Source organism: Nannospalax galili, unplaced genomic scaffold (assembly GCF_000622305.1).
Source record: "Nannospalax galili isolate Female #2095 unplaced genomic scaffold, S.galili_v1.0 scaffold377, whole genome shotgun sequence".
Taxonomy (NCBI): Eukaryota; Metazoa; Chordata; class Mammalia; order Rodentia; family Spalacidae; genus Nannospalax; species Nannospalax galili.
The window spans coordinates 2,375,865-2,403,005 of NW_008341187.1; the positions used below are offsets into that span (position 1 = coordinate 2,375,865).

The window sequence follows — 27,141 nt, forward strand, 5'->3', positions numbered from 1 at the left end:
TCATTATTAGAGAAACACAAACATTTCTCTTCTTCAACTACAGCAAAAATAATTAAAAGCTCACAGAATTCTTTTCAGACTCTCCTTCAAATTCACAATTCCCACAGACTCAAAACCATAAATTTGTCTTGTAGCATATTATAGACAAGTCTTTTGTTCTAGTTTGATTAATGGAAAATGGATTTGTCACTTTAACTTATTTTTCTTATTCTTATTTAGATTCTTGAAAATAATTTTTTATTATACTCAAAAATATTTTCATGTATCTATGTATGTGTGTGACACGGTGCCTGTGGAGATCAAAGGACAACTTGTGAAAGTCAGGTCTTTCCTATCATGTGGCTCCTGGGGATCAAACTCAAGTCCTCAGCTTGACTGCAGGTATCTATCTATCTACACCCAGTGAGACATCTCTCCAGCCCCTTATTTAAATTCTTTTCTATGTCTTGGATGTTGTTTTATATGTTTTTGGAATTTTGTCACTTTGATCTCACAAGGACCAAAATAAACATCTTGTTTTAATTTGTTTACAATGTGAAGATTTCCTGAGGATCATTTATCTGAAGGTCCCTTGTCTTAAATAGAATGAAAACAGCTCCACTGTGACTGAGAAATACCATCCATTACTCACGGAAACGTTCTTGACGGAAAACAAATCATGTGAAAGAGGCTTCATTCTGCATTTAGTTTAGCTTGAAGAAGGCTACAGACAGTTACCAGGGCAATGTGCTTAGAGGTCATTCTTAAATGTGTGTGTGACTTCCACAGTCTACCATCTCCTTAACAATTAAGGGTTTTATTTTCTCCACAATATTACCATGCTTTCTACATTACAGCGATATTAACAAGCACAAGTTCTTATTTTATTCGAGATTTTTGATTTGCATTTCCTTGGTGATTAGTGATGTTGAGTACCTGGGAATTTTTTTGCATGTTTTCTTTGCAAAAGTATCTATTAAAATCTTCGCTCCTTTTAAAATTAGGTTGTTTCTCTGCTAAGGAGCTATAGATTATTATATAATAAGGATGCTAACCTTTTATCAGCTTTTTAATTTGCAAATATTGTCTCTCATGCTATAGGTTGCATTTTAACCCTATTGACTATTTACCATATTGTTTAGATGTTTAGTTTGATGGAATTCCACATGTCAATTTTTGGTTATTTTGCCTATCTTTTTGATGCTTAATAAAAAACCATACTGAGATTGATGTCAAGAAGCTGCCTCCATGTTTTCTTTGAGTCACTCTACAACTTCAGATCTCATGTTTCTGTTTTTAGTTCATTTTGAGTTGATCTTTGAGTATCATATAAGGTAAGCATCCCAACTGCTCTTCCATATATGAATTTTACTGTTTTCCAACATCATTTGTTGGAGGTACAATTCTTTTCCTGTTTTATGTTCTTGACATCCTTGTTGACAATCAGACTTGTAGAGAGAGGTTATTTTAAGGATCTCCATTCTTTCCCATTGACCTATGGGTTACATCATGCTGGTTCAATTTTGAAATCAGAACATGTGATACTCCAACTTGTTCTTTCTCAAGATCATTTGTCTTTTGGGAACTTTTGCGGTTCCACTTGAATTTTAAAAATTCTTTTGTACTCCTATAAATGGTATTATAGTTTTGATAAGATTTACACCCAATTTACTGACTGCTTTGAGTAGAATGGAATTTTTAACAAAACCAATTCATCCAGTCCATTAACACTGGGTATCTGTCCATTTATTTGTGTCTGCTTTAATTTATTTTAGCAGTGTTTTACAGTTCTAAATACACAAGTCTTCTACCTCCTTGGATAGTACTTTATTATTTTTGATGATATTGCATATGAGATTGATGTGGGTTTTTTAATTTTTCAGTTAATTCATTGGTGCATAAAATGCAACTGAGTTTTGGAAGTTAATTTATATCCTATATTTGTTTCTTCATCCTAACAGGGTGTGTATTTCTTTGTTTATTCTAGCAGGGCGTGTGCCTGGCCTGCTCTTGTCTGCAGGACTCTTTAGTGTTACTTTTATACCTAAGAACACATCATTTCCATAGATATTTTTAGTGCTTCTTTTCCAATTTAGCTATTTTTTTATTTCCTTTTCTTGCCTAATTAGTCTAGACAGGAATTGGACCATGGACCATGTTAAAATAAGTGGCAAAAATCAATATCCTTATCTCATTCTTGGTCTTTGAGTAAAAGCTTCAGTTTTTTATTGTTGAGTATCATGTTAACGGTGGGCTTGTCACACATCGTCTTTATTGTGTAAATTGTTTAGTGTTTGTACACAGGGATAATTCACCCATTAACATTACTCTTAGTTTTCAGAAGTAGGCATTTTCCTTTCGGCACAGTGTTATTTGAATCTTGAAGGCACCAGTGTGTAGCATTTTCATTATGGCTATTTCTGCAGATACTCAGTTCCTTTTTCTCCTCTGCCTGATTTGTACATTCAGGTTAGATTTTCCTTATTTGATTTTGTCATATGCCTACACCTGGCTTCTGATTTTGTTGTTTTTTGATGAATATTGACAACTGTTAACACTATTTTTAAGAATTTGAGGTTTAGAAGTCAGGTGTGGTGGCACACACCTTTTATCCCAGCGCTCAGGAGGCAGAAGCAGGCAGATCTCCCTGAGCTTGAGGCCAGACTGGTCTATATAGTGAATTCCAGGCCAGCTGGGGCTACAGGGAGACCCTGTTTCAAAAAGATCACGAAAAAAAAAAAAGAAGAATTTGAGGTTTCTTTATGCCCTGGTCCACAGCCTCTTTTATGATTGATTGCTCCAAAATTACTTTAGGTGTGTGTGTGTGTGTGTGTGTGTGTGTGTGTGTGTGTGTGTGCTTAGAAGATCTAACTTACTGTTTCACATTTATTTGAGGAAAATTTAAGTAAAGTCTCACACTAGAATTTTTTTTCTTCCTAAGACTTCCAGAGAAGTGATTTTTATAGTGACATAACTGCTAAGTCTTTATTGTAAATTCTTCTTTCTCTAATAAAGTATTTTTTGTGCTTTATGGAACTTATGCCTGATTTAACCTTTCTTGATACTTGTGCTTCACTTTGGCTTACAATGCTCTAGTGTGTCTTTGTTTATTCCACTTTTTACACACCACATATCACCTCACTTTTAGTATATCCTGAAGACATAAATCTTCAGATCTTATTACTCATTCTCCTTCATTTTCTCTGATATTTTAAGAGAATCATGCATTGCCATTTCTTTTTTCCAATCTTGTTTTCTCCACTTTTTTTCTCTTTTGTGCTATTTTTAGCATGACCTTGGTTTTCTGGATTTCCCCCCACATTTTGTTTTCTGTTGTCTAATCTGAAAGAAATGGCACTACTGTTGAGGTGTCTAGTCATTTCCTGGGGCTCCCCTAACTAGGTGGCTTAAAGCAGCACTACTGTGGCATATGGTCTGGAAGCTAGGAATTCAAGCTCAGGGTATCAGATAAGCCATGACAGCTCCAAGATCTGAGTGTCAGATAGGCCATGAAGGCTCCAAGATTGGAGTGTCATATAGGCCCTGAAGGCTCCAAGATTGGGGTGTCAGATAGGTCATGGAGGCTCCAAGATTGGGGTGTCAGATAGGTCATGGAGGCTCCAAGATCAGGGATATCAGATAGGCCATAAAGGCTCCAAAGCCTGTACAGGAAGCTCTCGCTAGCCCATGCTGGTTTACTGACAGCCTTTGGTATTCCTGGCTTGGAGATGAAGCTCTTTGGTGTGAAGATGGTGTCTCCTGTGTCTTCCCATGACTACCATCTGATCAAGACTTCAGTTGTATGATCTTTTCCCCTCTAATATCTTTGTAGAAATTCTGATCTTGTTATAAAGTTCGGATAGCTAGCAATGTAATTTCTCATGAAAATTCAAATGATCTAGAAACACACAAAAATGCTTGAAAGGACAAAGTGACATTGTTTTATTAAATAACATAATCATTTTGAATACTGTTTTAATTTGATTAAATATTTAAAGAACATAAAAATCCTGGATAAGAAATAATGAACTCCAGCATTTAAGGTGACCCCTAAAACAAATGTTGGAACAGTTAGTTAGCAGGTCATACTGGCTGCTTTACCTAAAAGATTAGGAGTGGAATAGAATGAAAATTCACATTTAAGGACCTCGTGGGAATTGGTTGCCATTTCTTCTCTGATAACAAGCAAGCTGAGTGGGTGGAGGACCTCACAGTAACTAACGCCATTTAACAGAACTTGCTTCTTTTTCTTCTTCAGGTTCATCATTAACCTTGGCTCGAAAAGAACAAGAAGGCTTCAGAAATGAACTTACAAATACGGCATTTAGTAAAGGGTAAAAGACACTCTTCATACCATACAGCACCAAAAATATCACTGGCAGAAGAAGTCTGTGGAAGCCTGTCCAACTCATTCATGAAAAAAGAAAGTATTAACTCTCATTTGTTGATTTAATATATTCCATGGGGAATTACATTTGAAGATTAAAACCTTGGTTGGCATCTTCTGTTAAAAATATAGGAATGAAACGCCAACAGTTCAGTGGCAGTTCATGCCCAGACATGACCAGTGTTTTGAGTAGAAGTTAATTGTTGCACTAGACTCTGCCTGGCACTTACAAGTCAAGACAGCCAAGAGTAATGAGCCAATGGAAAGAGGCACAGGAGTGGATTGCATATATGGTTTCCCATCGAAGTACTAAGCAGACCTGACCCTGCTTAGCTTCCCATATCAGACACATTCAGGGTAAAATGACCATGGACACGTTCCATGTTCTGTTCTGGGTCTCTGTTTACTGTGTTTCATCAGAGACCACTCTTAAAACATACAGATATTCAGCTCTTCTTTGGAGAGCATCACTAAATTGTGAAATGCCTAAAAAATGTCTGTTAGAGAGTTAAATAGTTGTTTCATGTTCCTTTTATAGTTAAATAAAAATGTGTGACTTGAAATATATATTTTAATATGTAAATATATAAATAATATTAGAATATATTAAAATGTGTGGACTTAAACTGTAGTACTTAGTCAGCCATCAATTTTCATCTCAAATTGCAGCAAAGTATAAGAGGTTTGAATGTTTGTCCACAACCTGATTTCTGGTTGGCTATTATCTCTACTTTAGAGCATAATATCCTGAGCCTCAAGTGGACCTGTGGAGTGGCTCACTATACCTCCTGTCATCAAGTTCCTGTTTGATTTCTTACTCCTTTCTATAGAAAGTCCTCTCTTGCCCATATTGTGCATTTTTAGCAACATGCCTTGAATTTATCATTACATCATTACATGTTCAATAGGAATGGACATAAATACATTCAAACAGTACCACAAGACAGTCCAGAGTGCAGACTCAACCTTAAAAGTACGATGCTATATTCCCTTCTATTCCCTTCTAATACATCATTCTGAATCAAGCTGGTACAAAACACTATGGTACTTTATAACACTAAATTTATGCAAGGGAAAAAATATTAATAGTATTTAAAAGTTTGTAATCAATATAAAGAAATCCATAAAAGCTAACCTTTACAGACAAACAAGTAAAGCAACATACAGAATTAGAATTGAAATTGAAGCTGGATTCAATCACCATTACTGTAAGACCCCATTTGAAACAAATGTGTTCTTTTAAAATTCTGTAGGCTCTTCAACCACAATATTAAATCATAATTGATATAATTGTAAAGACTAAAAAGCAATTTTTATCAATACAAGCTGTAAATCTAGTATGGCCCAAAATTTCTGCCAAATAAGCATCCCCCTAGAAGACAGCTTGGAATACTATCTCCCAATGAACATAATCACATTTATTATATCCCAATGCCTGAAAACTTATGCCTTTAAAGCTAATTTGGCTGAAGGAAAAGCTTGAATACTAAATGACTTGTCAGATGGTACCATGTGGTTTTCAAGACACTTCTCAGAGATAACTGATTGGATTTTCATGATAGACAACGAGCAGCAGCAGTCCTTTGTATGTACCCACCAACCTCCAACCTCCTTCATCCCTATTTCTGTCTTCTCTCACATATACACAGATTTAAAGAATCAAACATGAAAATTCCCTCTCTCTCTCTCTCTCTCTCTCTCTCTCTCTCTCTCTTTGTATGTGTGTGTGTGTGTGTGCATGTGTTTGTACATGAGTGTGTGATAGGATTGAAGTCAAGGTTTTATGCAGGCTACACACTCTATCACTAACTACAACCCTAGTCCCTGGAGTTGTATCTTTATATGTCCATCTTTCAAAACAGAATCTTTTACAAAAGAAATATATTGTTCATATGATTTTATATAAAGTCTATTCTTTAAATTGTACAGTTATCTGCTCTGGAACGTTGGCTAGCACTGATGATGGTGTATAACTCATCCCATCAAATGGAGGTGTATATTTTTGCTCTGAGCTGGATAGTGCAGCTTTTAATCTTAAGGAAGTGAACTGATGTAGACATATGAGCAAATGCTTATCTTAGTTGATAGCAAGGGCAAACGCATACTAAAAACGAAAAGCTTAATTCCTCTTCTGAAAATAAAGGAAGCAACTTTCCCCCTATCCTATGTGAGAGTATTTATATTAGAAAACTGTCAAATTCTGTGTCTCTGAAATGTGGACAAATTATTTTGTAAGCTGAGTTAGTCTCTCCCAAGCTTTTTAGATCCCCTGTGAACATTCTTTGAGACACAGTTATGAGAGAAGATAACATGTTGTAATCACAATTTCTGTAGTAAACTAATTTTGGTGGGCACCTTGTACCAAGTTACAAAACTACTTGTCATAACAACGAGCTGATTTTTCTCTTCAGATAAAACCAGCTAGTTAACAGAGATAAGCACCGGAATCACCTGGTGGATTTCACAAATGATGCCAAATCATCTTGATGTAGGACTAGTTCTGTTTTCCTTGGAAAATTGTATGTAACCTGACCAATGTACTTGACTATGTTTCATTTATGTGCTCACACTGTGGTTTAATAGTTCTTCAAAAATAAAGCAATTTTTAAAAAAATTATACTTCCCTAATAATAAGAGTTTCACTTCTTGGCAAAACATGAACTAGGTATGTAACTGGAATAGCAGTTTCGGAAGGAAATTTGGCAGTAACTATAAGATAAATTTAGTCTAACAGCTGATTAAGACTACCTATGATCTCAACATTAAGGATATAACCAAAGGATATAATTAAACTAACACATTTTTTATTAATCCGACAACATATTACTTTATTTCTTGATCAATTAAAAAATATTTGCCTGTGTGTGTGGCATGCATACACATGTGTGCGAGTGTTCACATGTATATAGGTGCGCATGCTCATGTGGGTGCATGTGCACATGTCAGGTATTGTCCTTGATCTCTGTCCACTTTAGTTATTGAGGCAAGGTATCTTGCTGAACTCAGGGCCTCAGGGCTTTCCAACTCTGGATAGTCTAGCTAGCCGGCTTGCTCTGGGGGATCCCCTGTCTCTGCCTCCCAAGTGCTGAAATTTCAGGTGGACCCCAGCCTGCCTTGCTTTTTAGGGGTTTCTAACCTCTGGTCCTTGTGCTGCAAGTGCTTTATTCACTGGACCATCTCCACAGCTCCCATTTCTTTTTTTTAAAAATTGTTCTCTGTGTGATTCTGTGTGTGTGTGTGTGTGTGTGTGTGTGTGTGTGTGTGTGTGTATGTGTATGTACATGTATGTGTGTGTGCATATATGTGTATGATATGTATGGTGTATATGCATGTGTGCCTTTGTAAGCAGAGGACTGTGTTCACAGATGCCAGAGGAGGATGTTGAAAGTCCCACTCTATCACTCTCCCCCTTATTCCTCTGAGAAAACCTGTCATTGACATGGGGGCCTGGCAGCCAGCAAGCCCCAGGGATCCTCCTGTGTCTGAGGTTACAGGTGCACCAAATCAGGCCCATGCCCACAACCAAATTTTTACCTGTATGCTGGAGCGAAGCTCATGTCCTCATGCTTGCACAGCAAGGGCTCTTACCCACTCAGCTGTCTCTGTAGCTCCTGATGACTAGTATTTGACATGAGTTACTTCTGAAAAGAACACTGGTTTGGGGACTGAGGAGGTGGCTGAATGGGTATAGATGCTTGCAACCCAAGCACAAGGACCTGACTTGATCCACGGGTAAAAGCTGGGTGTGAACATGATTCAGTGGGCGACTGGAACTTGCCTAGGCATCCCCTAAAATTGAGAGCTCCGGATTCAGCAAAAGATCACGTCTCAAGGGAATAGGACAGAGGAGCAATAGATCCGGACACCCAATTCTCTCTCTGACCTCTGTGTGTAAGCACACATGGGTTTGTACATGCACACAGAACACATACACACATGCTGACTTTACATTCTTTGTCCATTTTTACTCATTTTTTGTTATCATTCTGCCTTTTAATTCCTACCTAAGCAAATAGATGACAAATATTTTTTTTTCATTTCATGCTATTTCTTCTTAGATACTCTTTATTTTATTCTTGTGTAATTAAGCAAGTCTGACTTCATCTTCGGCTTTCAGCACTTGAGAAGGGTAAAGGATTATCTTAACATCATTTTTTTCCAAAAGGGCTAAAACTTTTGGAGTTTGATTTCTTATTCTCACATTTAAGCTCATTTTGATATTATATCATTTTGGGAAGAAGTAAGTTTGAAGAATGGTCTTGACTTTTTTTCAAATTGCTAATCAGTGGTAGCAGAAACCTTAAGTCTCTGTTAATTTCAGTAGATGAAAGCAAATTTCTATGTTTTCTAACGTATTCAGACTTTGTAATGATAATAATTTAAAGTGTAAAGCTAAGTGCTGTATTTTAAAGATGTTCATGGTCTGTGCATCACTACAGGCTTCAAAATGAATAACTCTTTAGCATGGCTACTTAGCATGGGAGGTGTCAAACTAGACATCAGGTTTACCGTAAGAGTGTATTTCTAAACTCTATCCTTAGAAAACAAACTCAACAAGTCTGAAGTGATGCTCAGGAATTTTCATTAAGCAATTCCAATGCTTCATAGACAGATCTGAAGAAAAAAAGAACTTTGGGAAGCCACAGCTTTTGATAGCAATCTCTCTTAGAAACACTGTTAGGTTAAAGGACCTGCACATGACAGTCAGGAAAACTGACGACATCTTGATGTCTAAGCTCATGGAAAAAAGAGGCGCATCACCTTGTAATTGATGAGCTATTTTGAACTTTACACCAGTGTCTGAGCTCAGGTGTGTGTTTAAATGTACAACCTATTTTAAAATTTTTATTTAATTATTTTTATATTAAAGTGTTTATAAGTGTTTTCAATGTATCAATATAGTGCACTATGCATGTGTAGTGCCTGCAAGGGCCAGAAGAGGGCGTCAGATCCCCTGGAACTGGAGGTATGGATGGCTGTTAGTTGCCATGTGGGTGCTGGGAATGGAACCCAGGTCCTCTGCAAGAGCAATCAGTACTCTTAACTGATGAGCCATTTCTCCAGCCTCTAAATGTACAACTGATTTTTGAAGTGTATAGGGGAACCCAATAGTCTATTCTTTCTTTTGGTCACTTATATAACTTATCCTGAATTCAAATTTTATATTAAAATAACAAAAATATAGAAATAATTTAGGACCAAAGCAAAATGATTAAAAATTCTATTTCTAAACTGTGGAGAGGACTAAACATAAACTACCTCACACTGACACAGAATTCAGGTTTACTGAAATCAGTTCTGTAAGGTACTGTCTGTTCTTAAGAGTATCTCATAGGCTAAGAATTATCACAGACATTATACAGAATATGACATTTATGACTCAGAAAACAGGACTTAATATATTAAAAAGGTGGCGTTAAGTTATATGCACTACAAAAATGCTGGTATTCTATTCCTTCACTTCAGAAAAACCTGACTCTACGAAGATATATCCAGATATAACGTGATTTTGTTTACTTAAATATATAGCATGTAATCACACTTGTGATTTCTAGGCAAGGCTTAAGTTTGGTGAAAAAAGAGAGCAGTGCTTTCTAGCCTAAGATTACTTCTTTTTTCCCAGAACACACCAGTCAGAACAAATGCATTTCTGTGTTAGTTTTTCCAGTGTTCTCTGTGAATTCACGGTTCTTCCATAATCTGTAAGACAAACATGTCCAGTGTTCCATGTGTCCTTTTGCATCAGCTTTAGATTATGATATGAAAGCTCTCTATACCCCTGACAGAAGTTGAAATTTCAGATAAATATGATAAAGCTCCTTAAAAATAAAAATCAACAGTGAACAAAGTTTGCAATTTTTAAATTTTTTGAGAAGTTGGTCACGAACTTGTTATGCAGTCAAGATTGGCCTTGAACCCCTGATCTTTTTTCTTCTGCCTCCTGTTAGGATTACAGGTGTCAGCCACTATCCCAGCTTCAAACACAAAGTTTGCAAAGGCAGAAAGTGCCTTCTGAGACAAAAAGAGCATTAATTCAAAACACAGGCTTAGGTTAAAATATTTATTCTGTTCTTTCATTGGATTAAATGAAATACAAATGTCATGAATAGGCCTTAGGTTTCTCAGGCCTTATACAACAAATGTCCAACACCTTATACAGAATGATACATAGTGTGTTTTTTTCATCTGTCATAGTATACAAACAAATAAATTGCATATGCTTTGAAAAAAAATTCTCTCCTTGACTATAACAGATTTAGAAAGAAAAGTTCCACTTAGTGAGAAGTACAAGTGTAATAGCAATAAGGCTCCTGGTTTTAAACACAGACACACAGAATAGAGAAGAGATAAGAAATGATCATTTATGTTGTTCCTAAGTGGTAGCCACTGGATCCAGAGGGAGATGCCCATAATACAGATATAGTATGAACATTTCTTTTTCCAGTACCACAGACCCAGAGCACATCACATTCTAGGCAAACACTCCAGCATTGAGCTACCTCCCTAGCCCAGTGCTTTTTGACTAATTAGGAAGGGTATCTTAGTGGTTTAACATGACTATATTATTACCAATCATGACTTCTGAAATCATATTATTTAAGGATGAAAATTTTACATGAAGTACCAAAGTTTTAAATAGGAAATAGCTCCAAAGGACCTTTGAGTCTTTTTGGTGAACTGTCTAAAGAATTCCTGGGTAGATGCATATGGGGACAAAGACAATGACCCAACATGTTGGGAACAGTACAGGGTAGTTGCATTATCACCCCAGTGCTGATATGAACAGCTACCACTTGGAAGTGATTTGCAAAGATGTTTTGAAGGCAGTAAACAGTATCCCCCATTTGGCAGCACAAAAAAAGGCCTGGGGTCATCTAGTAAGTTGCACAGCCTCTGGTGGAAATAGTTCTCCCGACCTATTCCATCTTCAGATGAGCAGCGGGCCCTGAGGACACCTGAGGGCAATTCATGGGAAACAGTGGCACTGGGAACATTCTGGAACACACACTGAGGACCATGGAGGCAGACATACTGGGAACTGGAGCACATCAGCAGCACTGAGATCTGGGTTTGGTTGTGAAGGGCTCCTCACCCAGTTTAATTTTGTCCATGTCGTTTTCTTCTCTAGGAAAGTTTTGGTCATTTGCAAGGATGTTCTCCACTAGGAACCTGGTGGCTTCGTCTATGTTTATGTTATCCTGCAACACGAAGGACAGAACAGGCTTAGCCTTGGCCTCTGCTCTTGGAAGTAAATGTTGAGAGTATTAAAGTCACAAGCATGGCTTGCCAGAGTGAGCACTGGAAGCACACCAGCTACTGTTTTCCCCAACACTAGTGTCTGCACACTAACCATTCAAGGCATTTGTTTAGCCATTCATTTATTCTTTAACAGCTTCATAAACATATAGAAGGAATTTTATTATTTTCTCTCTCATCACCCTGTCTCATCTTCCTCTCCCCCTTTCCCCTAAGCCCTTCTTTTTCCCAAGACAGCCCCTCTTACTGTCATGTAATTTTCTGTGTATGATTCACAGAGTTTAATTAGGGTTGTTTGCCCAAGAGTGGGTGGGAGGTTATTTACTGGAACAGAGGCAACTTTCCAGTAGCTACAGCACTGACTGAAGGAAACGGAGCTCCTCCCCCGACATGACCTGGGAAGGACTGTCTTCTTCCTACCATGCACACACTTTTTAATCTTCTTTTGACCCCCAAGTTTTAATGAAATATCTGGAAAAGAACCTCCCTTTTCTCTACACACATGTAGGGGAAGATCACCTCCCTAAATATGTATTTCAACTATTCAGCATGCATTGTGAAGAAAAGTTTAAAAGGGGTAAAATCACATCATTCCACACATCGAGCTTCTTCTCCACTGAAGTACGAATGATTACTTTTCACACACAGATTAGTTTGAAATGATACTGTGTGTGATGTCCACTAAGGTTTGCCAAAAGAATCATTGTGCACATCTATGCAGCTGTGTTACACAGTGATATGAAGTACACAGTAAGTAACATAGCAAATATTGGGCTTACTTTGAAATATTGAGTTAATTTTAAAATCATTTCAAATTTATTATTGAAAAAAATTGTAAAAATTCCTGTGTTCTCTTTACCTATGCTCATCAAAGATTAACAGCTTAGAGAAGCCAGTATAATTGCTGAAATCAGGAAATTAGGTAATAATACCCACAGTGTCCATATCGAACTATCAGCCATATTTAAATTTCAGCAATTATCAAAAGACCCTTCTCCTGATGTATTTTGTTTTCAGGTCTCCCTGGTTTCCTCCCACATTTCCTTTAAACTGGAATATTTCCCAAGACTTTTTGCCTTTTATGACCTTATCTGACAATCTTAGAGAACATTAATGAAAGACTAGCCAGGAGTCAGTGTTTACCTAATGTTTCTTTCTGATCAGCATCAAGTTTTGCAGTCTTGGTAGGAAGGAGACAGGATTTTGTGTTCTTGGAGTCCAGGAGACATCCTGGATTAAAGCTGCCAGGCTTCTTACTACAAAGTTGCACTTTCCTCATCGCACTGAGTGAATACAGATATGCAAATATCCTGCACCTATACTTTTCCTTACTAACTTTAGCATCTATGAATTCTCCTCCAAGGCAGTTGTCACTGTGGTATTTAATAGTGTCTTTTTATTTCCATCACTCCTTCTACATTAGCTGAGCTTTTCCTGTGCTGTTAGGAAAATGTTCTCTTCTCTGTGCATTTAACATTTGTTTATGCACATCATGGACTGCTATTCAGTTCTATCCACTAAACTCATTACAGTAATTCGTTACTTTGTGGCTCTAATTGTCTTGTAATTTTGGAGCTTCTATAAGCAGGCTGCCATGTTCTCTGTGATATGTTTATATTGTCTTGTGAATGCCTCCTTAGTTTCTGATACCACAAAATATCTCAGGCACGTCTTTACTTTCTAATCCCGTCAGCTGTGCAATCAATTATTTCTCCAGGTAACTTCATTCCTTTTATTTAAAAATTTTATTCATAAACCAGCCTCTGAGGTTGAGGAAATTCATTCATTTTATAGTGTCATTACTCTCAAGCCCTCTCAGTAGACAGAGCTAGTAAATATATGCATATATACATACACACATCTACACTTACCTCTCTGTTTATATGGCTATCACTATATACAAAAATAAATGCACAAATGTGAACACACATGTATTTACATATATGAAGCTTAATATTTATATTAATGTCTCCAATCAAATTCGAAAACACCAAGCGATGCATTGTGGCTCAGGCCCTTGTTTCTATAGCCTTTCACAGACAGAGGGAACTCCAGAGGAGCGATGCTTTTGTTTAGGCTTGAACACAGCACTGACAGCTTTTATCCCGTTGCTCCCAAGGTAAGTTTAACTTTAATGCAAGCAAGGATCTTTGAATGTGTACATGTGTCATTCAGTTCTCCTCGTTCTCACCACAGCAATAGCTAGAAGGTTCTGTGCAAACATTTAGTCACAATCAAGAACGAACAGAAACTCCCATAATATGGTGAAATGAGTTACAAAGCTTCATCTAAAATCCATTCTGTGCTACAAAGGAGAAAAGATTAAACCCACTGAAAAGTATCTATTGGTTATTAGAATTTCGAGCACCGAAATTCAAGCAAATTCCAGATGTGAAAAATTAGTCGCTAGCCAGCCCAGAAGCAAACCTCTTAGTAATGCCTGGCAGTACTTTAAGCCTTGACTCAATTTTCTTTTTAGAAAATTTTAACTAAAAAAAATCATAGTAAGGTTATACTCTAAGAAGATTCCTGAATTACCACATAGGAAATCAGGTAGAAATTCTTGCTAAGCATTTGCAGGGAAGAACAGAACATAAATGAAATCTTCACTTTTAACTGCTTTTTTTCTCTCTCCCATACATGGCATTTTGTCTATAAATATAAAAAAATTACTTAAACAATCTCAAATTACAGGTCATATAACGCCATTATTGGAGAATTTTACAGGCAGATCTTTAAAAATATTTTAATATTTTATTTACTGTTTATTTTTTATTTTATGTGCTATCTGCATGTATGTGAGTGCACCCGTGTCGTACAATGCCACAGAGGTCAGAAGAGGGCTTCGGATTCCCTTGGAACTGGAGTTAAGGACGGTTTGCAGCTGCCATGTGGGTGCTGGGAATCGAACCCAGGTCTTCGGCAAGAGCAGTCAGTGCTCTTAACTGCTGAGCCATCTCTCTAGCCCCAGGGAGATTTTTGTATAAAATTTAAATTTATTATCTGGAAGATGAATTCAAATAAATCCTAACATGGAATTTCAGGTGCAGTACAGGAAATTCTTCAACCAAGTTACATGCTTACAGAAAGAGTTGCAAATACAGTTATGTTTTCCCCCAATGGAGCTAGGAAGTCAAAACAAATTGCCCAGCAGACATGCTGAGCAGAGAGAGACATAGAAAACTTCCATCTCTACATGATTCCTTTCCTTCTGAGACTTCTTCCGACTAGGTTAAATTACTCACACAACACCTCCGGGCTCTATCACAACTATCTGTCTATGAAGCTAAGTAAGCTGCCGTATTTATTGAAGCAGTGGACAGCTAGGGCAGCTCACCTCTGCCTCCAGGAGACATTCTTTTGCCAGTGACTCTACCATCACTCAATACTTTGAGGCTGCCCTGTGGTGCAGTCTCTCATCACTTGCTTTCATCATTTTGATGAGCAGCGACATCAAATCATCTCCCTGCTTGAGGATAAATTGCTAGAAAAGCTAAAAATAACAGGACAGGAGGTCTCAAAATCTTGAAGGAAGGAAATTTCGAGGAACAATTATGTATACATACAAACACACACACACACACAGACACACAGACACACACACATACACACACATGAAGTATACATACATTACACCACATATATTGTAAGCTGGAACTGTGTTAAGAATATACAAATTTATGAGTTACTGCTTATCACTGAATTTCTCAGGCATCATAATCATTTTTACATAAATCTGTTATGAATCCTCTTATGTGAAAATCCCAGTGTACACAGTCCTCCAGTATGGTATGATTCTGTTTTCACCATGGCTTTCCAGAATATCTATATGGCTAAGCTTTTCATAATCTACCTTAATGATTTACTGTCTAAAAATAAAGAATCCATTTCCCAATGACAGAAGAAAAACATTCATTTATTCGGGAAGGGGACTGAAGAGAGAGCTCAGTGGTTAAGAGCACTGGCTGCTCTTTCAGAGGACCCAGGTTCAAATCCCAGAACCCACATGATGGCTAACAACTGACAATGACTCTAGTTCCAGAGGATTCAACGCCCTCTTCTGGCTTCTGTGGGCACTGCACAACACGGGTGCACTTATGTGTATGCAGGCAATACATGCATACAATAAAAATAAATAAAATATTTCAACTATTCGTGAAGAAGCGAGTCACAAAGGTTGACTTTCTGTTCTTGCTCAGATCTTTTCCAGTTAACCCCATCTTTTAGCTGACACTTCAATTTGAGTCCTGCATCTCATACTCACCTGCCATGGGCATTTCCCTGTATTTCTTTGCCTTTTGCAAGTCAGAAAGCCCGTGTTTTGGACAATACACCTCATGTCCCACTCATTCCAGTCCGATGAGAGAAGAGCTTTGGCAAAGAACCCAGACCCAGAAAATGGCACGTGATATTTTTTCTCTAATAAACAGTTCATTTTTATTTTATTATAAAAATCTGCCCTTTCATTCTATCAGAAACTTTGAAAGTATTCCTATTGCCGAACAGGGAAGACTGTGCCATCCATGCTGTGCCTTTCTGGGCTTACAAAAACACTCACAGAAATCCACCTAAATACTTAATGTTCCAATCAGCTTGACAAGGGCATCAGAAGCAGATTTACCAGCAAAGTGATCTCACCTTGGCAGAGGTTTCAAACCATCCAGTGAAGCCATGGTCTTTGCAGAATTGGTCCAGCTGGGAAGGGCTTTGGCTACTGTCCCTCTTCTGGTCACATTTATTAGCAAGGAGGACAGCAGGAATAGGGTTGCCATTGGGAAGGTGAACTTTACTATCCAGATCACTTTTCCATTTTAAGACGGCCTCAAACGTGGAACTTCTTGATAGATCAAAGACTACAAATGCACCAACAGCTTCCTTGTAGTACACTCGGGTCATGTTACCAAACCGCTCCTGCCCTAGAAATGAATACAAAAGCAGTTTAAACAGTCATAATGCAAAGAGTCATATTTAGGTATGAGTCCAGTGATTCTAAAAACAATACAGGAAAGAAGCACCTCCCAGCACAGTATAAACTGCTGGCCTTAAGGACATCCACACAGAACCACAAGTCCTCATGTGGACCTATACAGCAAAAATGATGATAATTTATTGACACACGTAATTAGTTATATGTACAACACGTTCACCTTAAATGTCTGGAAGCCAATACTGAAGGCTACAAAGTTGGCCATTTCTTATTTATTTTTCCCTAGTCTAAGAGGAGGGAGATATGAGAAGAAGAAAGCGGGAAGACACAAGAATAGAATGAACTGAAGCTTGTAGCAAAGGAGATAAGCGCAGTGGTAAAAAGCTGGTCAACATATCAGGACTGGACAGGAGATAAAGCAGCGCATGATCTCAGTCCATCTCTCCCTCACATCTCTAGTCTATACCCACCTGCTGTTGACTCGATACCCAATTGCTCTCCTCCAAGAAGCAGAGGCTTGAAAATCTACACTTTTAGAACAAGAAGTGGAACTGGTTGTATGATTATCAGAAGGCTCAACTCTTTCCTTTTAAAAGAGTTTAACTTCTGTTAAATTCTGAGTAAATTCTGCAACTCAAATACAGCACTGTCTACACACCCAGACAGCATGGCAAATCATCCTCTTACTAGCTGCTGCCAAGTTAATCTTTTCTGTAAGAAGGACATCAGTCTTCATCTGACACATGAAAAAGTGAGCAAAAAGATATTTCGTTCAGATCACAGTGATGCTGACTGTCCAGATCACAGTGATGCTGACTAAAGGAGACAAGCCTTTGAACTCTGTCAAGTCTATGTGTCTAAGATTCTGAACTACCTTGCAGTTGCCTTGAGGGCTTAAGCACATGCCTTCAGGCTGCCAAATTACTGACTATATTCAGAGGGGAGAACAAATGGCAGCCAGTGAGATTCCAAGATTATCACTCTTTGATTTATGATAAAGGCATTATTATAATACACTTCCCTTTTAAAACACATGATGAGGCACATGCTTTATCTACATTTGATGATTTTTTTCATTTTGCAAAAATGCAAAGCTACTCCAAGCTGCATATTTTATCTCTTCCAGATTCTCCAATGGCAAGATATAATTTTAAATATTGCTTTCACTTGTGATTCTTCATATGATCCCAAATGTTTGAACTTCATTATAACAAGTGGTCACATATCATGAACTCCCATGTTCATATTTTATTGATGATATAATCTTATTTTAGGTCAGTTGGATAATTCATTTGATCATAATACTGGAATTTATGAAAAGTTAGCATTGTACCTTTCTTCATAAACTCACATTTAACAATCATATAGGCATGTTCACCTACAATATTTTAACAGTTCGAAGACAAGGTCACCAATTCTTTTAAAATGCCTAGACAGATACATCAAAGGTGTTTAGATTTTAATTACTACTAGTAAGCCTATGTTTAAAAATTCTTTGTGAGGACCTGCAATTACCGAACACAAGGAGACTGCAGCAACAAGGGTAATTGGCCCCGTTAGCATAGTCTTAGGTTAAGAAAGATTGAAGGATTAATAATTTGGGATAACTGCATAATTCTAAAAAAGTATTTCTTTGGACCATCCTTTGAATTTCATAAAGACAGGGTACCAAACTAGTAAAGGAATAAATATCCATATGTTACAAAGAGCTATTGAGTTTTAGTAACACCCATTTTTTAGTGAATCTCCTGAAAGTCTCAATTTTTCTCTTGATGCTCCCAAGTGATATTAAAAGATGTACTCATAAGCCCTTTCTGATACATCATACAAAATCAGAAATGTCTATGGGGAGGAATTTTAGAGGACGACATGTTGCCTTAGAAATGTCAAATAGCTTCCCCCAAATGCCAAGGTTAGGATTAAAATCTCCCTGACAGCCTTCACATCAGAAACTCTACTTTTTAAAAACAACTATGTGTTAACTCAAAGAAGTGTCAGTTATACAATTAAGCAAGTGAGATGGAAAGGAACTGACAGGGAGATCAAATGTCAATCACCTATCTAGTGAAAATTTGCACTGGAAGACTCCCAAATAAGAAGATAAAGACCTGATTAATAAACCAATAAAAAACATGAGAACAAATACTTTACCAGAAGGCGGGCAACCCTTGCTCTGCTGAATTGCCTGGGCTGGGTCCTGAAGGAGTCTTGTGATAGGAAACAGCTGGGTAAGGAAGAAGTCAGTCCTTAACAGTTATGAAGCTCAGTGAGTTTTGCTTCTGTGGGGTTCTGTCTGTGTTCAGAGTTAAGGCTTGTAGTGCTACAGTAACTGATCAGAGCCTGGGGAATCACCCTCTTAAAAAGTTTTTGAACAAGTTCACATAGTTTAGGAAGAGCACTGGCCAACAGCATCTTCTTCGAACAGTGCTAGAATAGTCATTACAGACCCAAACTAGGAAGCACATGGGATCACCCAGTTACTCCTCCTGCTCTTATTTTACAAATGAGGGAATGGAGTCTCATGGAGAGAACATTACTCAGATTCCCTAAACTGACTGATTTACTGTCCCAGCTAAGCTGTTATCCAGAAATTTGCTGGAATAGACATTTCTGCGTGTGCCTTGTGTGACAAAAGAGGTTCTTCGTATCAGTAGCTGACTGACTGCCTGGAGGACAGCATAGTGCTACTTTGTGGCCACAACTTTTTCCTGTGCCTTTCTGTAGTTGCTCAAGGAAGATCCCTGTTACAGAGCACATCACCCACTCTGATACCCGGGACAGCCTTTGTCATCTGCACAGCTGCTGACATATTGACTGCACATTTTCAGTGACTCTCAAAATGTTTTGTCTCTTAAACAATGTGCCACTCCCTTCTCTGGAGGAAGGCATCTTGATTATAACTTGAAATCTTGGCAAGCATGAAAGATGAACAGAATTAGAACAGAGATAGTTATACGGGCTCCAGAGATGAAGAACTTCCAACAGGCAATCTCCAATCATCGATTACAGAGGATCATTATCTATGCAAAGCAAAATACCTTGCTGATTGGTGTCTTGAACACACAGTAGTTTTATATGATTATGACATTGGCTCTAACGCTTTAAATAAATGTATTCAATGGGAGCAAAAAGTATCTTGTCTCTGTCTAGTAAATTGCCTTTGCATCCATTTAGTGGCTACCAGGAAAGACTCCTGAGGTGGCCACACCTCAGGAGGATGGCATGATGGCACTTGTAGGAGTGCTGTGAATCTGAGAAAGGAAGTGAAGGGGCCAGGAGGGTGTGAGTGTGCAGGAGTGTACAGCCTCTTATATACGCAAATGCACAAATCTTAAAATACCTAAGCTGGCAAAAGAACTGAAAAATCGTAGTATTTGGAAGTACTCAACATTAATGACATTGAGGAGGATGAAACAATAAAAGTGGTATGTTTTCAAGAATAAGTATTCCAATTCAGTTAAAAAATACACAAAATATTTTGCCCTATGTCTTTAAAGTTGATGAAAATCTTAACAATGGATGCATTTCCCTTCAGGTTTGATAAAGAAAATACTACATTCTACTGCTATCAGAAACACAAGTCAGAGAAACTTGCTCTTGGAAATTTCATCACAGCTTTTGCTTTAGTTTTTAATGTTTTTCCTCAGTACTTTATAGTCACGCTTCCCACTTGAGAGTCTACACGTGTAATAATGTTAATTGAAATTCAAAATATAAATTTCCCAATTTAAACCAGATAAAAACAATAGAATGAAATGCTACTTAGTTTTCCTAATTTTAAAAACTCACCTTTTCTCTATCCTCTGAGAATTAACAAGCTACACATTATTACTCAACCAAACTTACTAAGAATGTACAGTTTCTAATTAGCAAATGGAAAATCTTTAAAAGAAAATTTTTTAAGTCTTTTGATATATTTCAGAGATGAAGAACTTCCAACAGGCAGTCGCCAATCATAGATTACAGAGGATCGTTATCTACGCAAAGCAAAATACCTTGCTGATTGGTGTCTGGATGCACAATAGTTTTATATGATTATGACACTGGCCCTAATGTTTTAAATAAATGTATTCAATGGGAGCAAAAAGTACCTTGTCTCTGCCTAGTAAATTGCCCTTGCATCCATTTAGTGGCTACCATGAAAGACTCCTGAAGTGGCCACACCACAAGAGGATGGCATGATGGCACCTGTAGGAGTGCTGTGAATCTGAGAAAGGAAGTGAAGGGGCCAGGAGGGTGTGAGTGTGCAGGACTGTGGATGCCACGCAGGTTGTCTGAGTAAGTGGAGAGTTCCTGGAATGTAGTGAGAATGTGGGTGTGTTGCCAGGGTACAGCAAAGCCAAAGATAGAACAATACTTCTCAACTTTAATATAAATTGGGATCATCCACAGTGTTTGATAGATGACAACATTTCAAGCTCTCGGAATTCTGATTTGGTCGGTATGAAGGATTGCTAATTGCTAGTGCCAGCTTCCTTTCACAGAATTTTATTTGAGGACACTCTATGTCCAGTTTGAAACAAGAGCCTTAAATTTTCTAGCTGCCCTTGCAGCTAGGCATGTCTATTTTGCTGGACCACACAGACAAAAAACACAGCCTAGGAATAACTAAGTGATGAAAAGCCAGCTTTTGTTTATGAAGATTTTATGATGCTGCCTACTACACCTAGCCTGCCCAATCCCAGACCTATGTGCGAGAAAAGTAATGCCTTTCCTGCTAAACTAGAACATATGGGCACATTTGTCAGGTGATGCCAAGTCTCCTGATAAGGTAGATGCTATAGAATTGGTGGATGTTTCCCACAAAGTGGGTGCCAAATCACGTCAATGATTCCAGATAATAATCACAATAAGAAAATCAGCATGGGGCTAGAGAGATGGCTCAGAGGTTAGGGGTGCTTGCTTCCTGCCCTTCCAGAAGACTGGAGTTCAGTTCCCAACACCCGCACCGGATGGCTCACAACTCTAGCTCCAGGGGATCTGATGCTATCGTCTAGCCTCATAGGCACCCTCACACATGTAGTAAACACACAGGTTCACACACATACCATACATATGTGAATAAAAATAAAAGTACATCTTTAAAAAGAGATCACATTTAGAATAATTCCAGGAATCAATCAAAACCAACCATAGAGGATGTTGAAGGGAGCTATACAGACAGAACTGAGTGGAAATTACAGGGTAGGAGAGAACCCAGGCCATCTGCCAGTTAGAAAGACAAATAGAAGCCATTAAACTAAACCTTTGCTAGTCACTTATTTCTCCATCTGTCTCAGAAGACTGAAGCAGCTATCTGTACCTAGCCTACTGGATCATAAAGAGCAAAAGGCTTTGGAAAAACACAGCTGAGTAACAGAATTGCAAAAGAATTTTCTGTGATCTTTTGTCTCACCATTCAGAACTTTCCCCTTGGATGTGCTTTTTTCTACCATCCAAGAAAATATCTCCACACCTGTAATATTTGTCAATTCAGACTCAGCCTGCTCTCCATAACTTAAGTATTAAGTGTGAAATTCTTGCTATTTTAACAGTATGCCATGCCTAGCTATAAACCTAAGGCTGAAAAATTTCCCCTCTTTGAAAGAGCCCTTTATCTCTTCTCTTACCCATTGTAGTGTGCACCAAGGCGTATGTATTAATCATGTTGCTAAAAAGTTTTGCATTTTATATTATATATATTATAGGAAGCCTTATAGGCCTGGTGAGGAACTAACAAGGTTAGCTAATTTCCTGAGGTACACAATTATGTGCCTGGAAGTATGCCTTTGATATGCAAACGAACCCACCTAAATCTGTGTTCCCTTCAGTCTTTTATTACATTCCCCCTATAGGGTAGGGTAGTATCTACCCACCCTATATCCCCTTAGGGCCGGTTATCAGATAAGGAGAACAGCCCTAAAACCTAGAAACCTCAGAAATTATCCAAACTCTTCCATCCCAAGATTTATCAGCTTGCAAACCCTTCCTTATTTATGTTGACACTCAAACCTTGCAATGTAGGCTCTAATCTGGGAACTACCCTTCCCCTTCTGTCTGGCAGTGGACCCTGAAGCTTCTCCCAACAGCCTGTTTGGCACAGTGTGGCCCTTCCTCTTGGACATGCCTGAGCAATAACTATCTTCTTACTAGCAATCTGCTCCTGATCTGTTGGGTTCATTATACCTGAATAAAAATAAAAAGGTGGGTACAGTCTAAAGCAGAATGAGAATCACAGAAAATTCCAAGGGGAAAGCTTACAAAAACTGGGTGCCTGCTGTGAGGCCCTTGCTTCTCCTTTACCCCCAGTAAAACCCTATGGGAAGTCAATCTGTTGGAGAATACTTTGGACCACAGTGGTGTGATTGTGCTGAGTGAGACCCTGGGACCGCCAAAGTGTAGCCTGCATGTACCCGGGCTACAAATAACTGACTTTGATAAGGAAACTCAAGCGCTTCTGATCTGAGGAAGAGAGAAGTCCCTACTCAACAACACCAGACAGTGTGGAGGAGAAACAGACAAGTGTGAAAACTCCATTCCAAGAAACCTGGGTGTAATCTGATCTAAAACCACATACAAGGGAAAGGGAATGGGCCTGCCCTTTGGCACATCTGTATGTAAGAATTACAGGTCACTGACATTCTAGTGAGATATGATCTCTCTGGCACCCAGTTTAGATGTGTTTTGTAAGATGGATGGGGTTTTTAAATGCTAATAGAGAATAATGAAGTGGGGGACACATACAAGAACATTTGGGGACATAGACTTGGCTCAGCAGGCCTTGACATATATGACAGAATGCATGAAATCCAGTGGGGAGGAGAGCTATAAGAGGGGCACAGATAAGGCAAGGGATCTGAATATGATCAAAATATATTGCATAAAATTCTTGAATCAAAATTAATAAAATATTGGGTGTAACACATACATGATGGACACAACTTATCCTGGAATATACTTGGAAATAACACTTCATTCCTGGAATACATGGCTCACAGACTTCAGCAGTGAGGTTTACAGCAGTCCAGGCAAACATCTAAAATCATTGCTTTGCTTTTTAACATGTGCTCTTGCAGCCGTATAAGAATAAAATGGCTTATTACATGCAGAAATCTCCCCAGTTTACGAAGTTTTTCAAAATACATTTAAAAAGGATGGAGACAATCAAAATCTGTCTACTGTGGAATTTCTGAACTTCATAAGTAAGTATACGCACTAGAAATTTTAGATTGACGGCAGGGAGAGTTAGTAATTATTACGAGTCTAAAATATGAGTTATATGCTCTAATTTAAGTTCCTTTAATGCAATGAGAAAAGATTTGTTGAGGCCTGTACCTACAAGTTAGTATGGCCCTTAATTTCAAGGAGTTACGTAAATCTGTCCAGCTACCTTTACAGAAAGCATGCAGCAATTCCTGCCCTTACACTTGTCAAAGCTTTCCAGGATAGAGACTGTTGACATCATTTCTTAATGCTCTGTCTACCTCTACAGACTTGAGAACAGCACTGAAAAGGACCTAGCAATAACCCAGACTTGAAGTCAGTCACATCAAGTGGCTGGTCCTACCTCCTTTTGCAAATAATACATAGTTTCTATTCTTTCAGAATTCAGTATGATCCAATGTTGTTACCCCATGTGGCAAATATGTTTAGCCTTGTCAGGAATTTTTGGAAAGGACTTCATTACATCATTCCTACATAATTCAAATGGTATGAGCTACGTTGGATTCACTAGTAGCTCAAATGTTCAAATATAATGATGTAGCTTCCTAAACTTTAGCCCAAATCTAAGTTATTTATATCTCTTGATATCCTTATATTAAGACACCATGTCCCAAACTTTGAATTACAAGAAAAGCTCAATAATTTGTAATTAACTCATATTTATCTTTTTTTTTTTAATTTGGAGACATATACTTGCTGAACATTACAACGCCTGTTGAAACAGCAGTACTAGCAACCAGAAATCCCTTTTGGAAATCAAAAAATCTTTCCTTATTTCCCAGAAAGTTCGGCTTTGGATTTTGGTAATGATAGCTCATTATGGCCAGTGTCAAGGAGAATGTGAGAAAGACAGACTAGCTCTACCTCCTGGCTATAGTGTCCACTCAAGAAGGCCAATGCCGGGTGTGGCTGTACATTCTTGTAACTCCAACATCAGGGAGGTTGAGGTAGGAGGGTTTAGAGTTCAAGGCCAACCTGGGCTACATAGTGTATAAAGGGGGAGTGAGAACAACAGAGATGATATATAGAAATAAAACTTATTTTCTCAAATCTCCAAACATAGCTTAATACTTTAATACCTACCATCATATCAAGTCACACAAAACAAAGTCAAGCACTATTCTAGGCAGGGATTTCAAATCATCCTTGCAGGAAAACTGCACTGGACACTACTGGATGATAACCCTTGCATGGTGAGGCAACTTTTAGGATGCAAGGCCTTGTCAAGAAGCAATATAAGATTCACTAGTGTTCTGGGCAACAGCAGGAAGTGTTTCGAAAGATGCTTCTGGCTTTAAAAGATTATGTTTCAAACGTATTTTTAGTTTGGGAGTAACTTTAAAAAAAACAAGAAAAGAAAATAAAGAAAAGAAAAGAAAAGAAAAGAAAAGCTGAGCTCAAGGCCAAATGACTTTCTGAGGGATTGATGTGTATAAATGTATTTTCTTATCTGAGTGAGAAAAATCTGCTCTTAAGCTAATGACGATAAATTCTCTAATTCTTCAACACTTCAACATGTGGAATGGCTATGAAGGAAGAGGGCACTACCTGGCAGGCAGAAGGCAAGCCATGTCCCCCACTCCCTCTTTATCCTCCCCAAGTGTGGGAGTATGCACTCTGTGGGAAGGATAGTAAGGTGCCCTCCAGTCTTTACAAAGCTCCCATTCAAGAGCTCTGTGGCAGACAGCACTTCTGAACACTTGCGATGACTGAACAGGGTAACCTTTGCTACCATTTCCATACTTAAACTTTACAAAAGTTCATCTCTTGTTAACTACTCTCTTCCCACCCACTCCACTAGCTGGAACGCAGGTGTTCATATATGGTAGTATGGGTAGCACTTAGTCCCTCAAAGAGAATGTTTCTTTCATTCCAGAGTTAACAATTAAAAGCAAAGGCCAGGGAAACAACACCATGTTTGTGGGGTGGGGAAGGGACCAGGGGAACACATAGGTATTGGTTTAGGGAGAGGCAGGCAGCAGGGCGGTTTCAGAACTTTCCAGGGTGCCCTTGGCCTGCCAAGTGAGAGAGCAAACTATTTGAGGAATGGATGTCCCTCACAAAGACTGGGCTCTGGTCCAAGCCTTCTCACCCACAGCTCCAACTCTCCCTAGTAAAGTATAAGCTTGTCTGTCATTAATCCCAATTAAAATTTCTTATCTTCTTCATCTTCCTAGTCAGGAGAGAGAAAACTCTCACATTGGTGGGGCACAGACCCAAGGTGGCTGGGGAAAAATATGCTGAAAAGAAACCTGGCTTTGGTTGTGCCACTAACCAAGACTGAAACCTTCAGCAAGTCCTCCAGTCACTCTGAAGTTCAGTGATGCCTCAGAGAGGCTGGGTCTCCCAAAACTGACTTTCCTGGACCACTTCCGCTCCTCCAGGGGTATTTTATAATCTTGTCATCAGAGTTAAGCCTTAGGGAACAGATCTGCAGCCTTCCTCACATCTTGCCATGCCAGAGAGGCGCCCCCCAAAGAGCTTCCTTTTTATCGCCGTAAGACAAGAGGACTTTCCAGGGACTTCGATTTAGCAGGGCAGGGATGCAGAGCTGTTTCTTTAACTGTGCCCATCCTCTGACCCCAGGGGGTCCCTGGACCACATCCCACTTTATCTTCCCTTTTCCTTTGTTGTCTTCTAAAGTTACAGTGCCGGCAGAGAAGAGAGAGAGGAGGAGGCAGAGAGGAGCTGAGAGTCTGCAGGCCCCGGGACACCCTTACCCGCGATGTCCCACAGCTGCAGGCGCACGAGAGTCCTGTGGTCCCAGCTGAGGACCTTGAGCGCGAAGTCCACGCCGATGGTGGCCCGGTAGTGCTGCGAGAAGAGCTGGTGCACGTAGCGCTTGATGATGCTGGTCTTGCCCACGCCGAGCTCGCCGATCACCAGCACCTTGAAGAGGTGCTCGCGGGTCTCGGGCGCCGCGGTGGCGGTCGCGCCGGGTACCCCGGGGCCCTCGCCCGCCATGGGCACCGCGGATCGGCCTGCGCTGGGCTCCGCGCTCCCCGGTCCAGCCGAGGAGCTGCCCGGGGCCGCGATACTTCCCCAAGGCTGCAGGCCACGCTCGCCCTCCGTGCGCCGCGACACGGTCACGGGAGTCACAGGACCCGGAACCGCCCGCGCTGCCCGCCCAGGCGGCTCTGGGGTGGACCCGGGGCTGGCGGGGACTGGCCCAGGCCGGACCGCAGGCACTTCCTCTCCCTGCAAAAACCCCCGCGGCCGGCGGCGCCCCCTGCTGGTCCCCGGGACAGTCCCGGGCAGCGCACCCGGCCACTGCACACCAGAGACCGGCGCAGCCGCAGAGCAGAGTGCGGATTCTGGAGCTGGGATGCCCTGCGCCAGCCCAGGCTGGAAGGCCCCGGCCTGGGAAGGACGCCCCCGCCCCCTTGTC

General features: G+C 39.4%; 1 protein-coding gene across 1 annotated transcript; it reads right to left on the reverse strand.

Annotated features, from left to right (window-relative positions):
- Positions 1 to 10,413: 10,413 nt before the first annotated feature.
- On the reverse strand, positions 10,414 to 26,868 carry Rab32 (RAB32, member RAS oncogene family). Its single transcript, XM_008836701.3, has 3 exons — positions 26,474 to 26,868; positions 16,262 to 16,539; positions 10,414 to 11,565 (listed from the first exon to the last, which is right to left on the reverse strand). Exons 1-3 carry the CDS (start codon positions 26,715 to 26,717, stop codon positions 11,416 to 11,418), a joined length of 672 nt encoding a protein of 223 aa, XP_008834923.1. The 5' UTR covers positions 26,718 to 26,868; the 3' UTR covers positions 10,414 to 11,415.
- Between the last annotated feature and the right edge of the window lie 273 nt (positions 26,869 to 27,141).

Excerpts from the sequence above, each read along its gene's own strand:
- Rab32 (XM_008836701.3), bottom strand. The coding sequence starts at position 26,717 with ATGGCGGGCGAGGGCCCCGGGGTACCCGGCGCGACCGCCACCGCGGCG. Across the intron at positions 16,540-26,473 it reads GCAGCTGTGGGACATCGCGG|GGCAGGAGCGGTTTGGTAAC; the intron begins GTAAGGGTGTCC and ends ATTCATTTCTAG. Across the intron at positions 11,566-16,261 it reads GGTTTGAAACCTCTGCCAAG|GATAACATAAACATAGACGA; the intron begins GTGAGATCACTT and ends TTCGTGTTGCAG.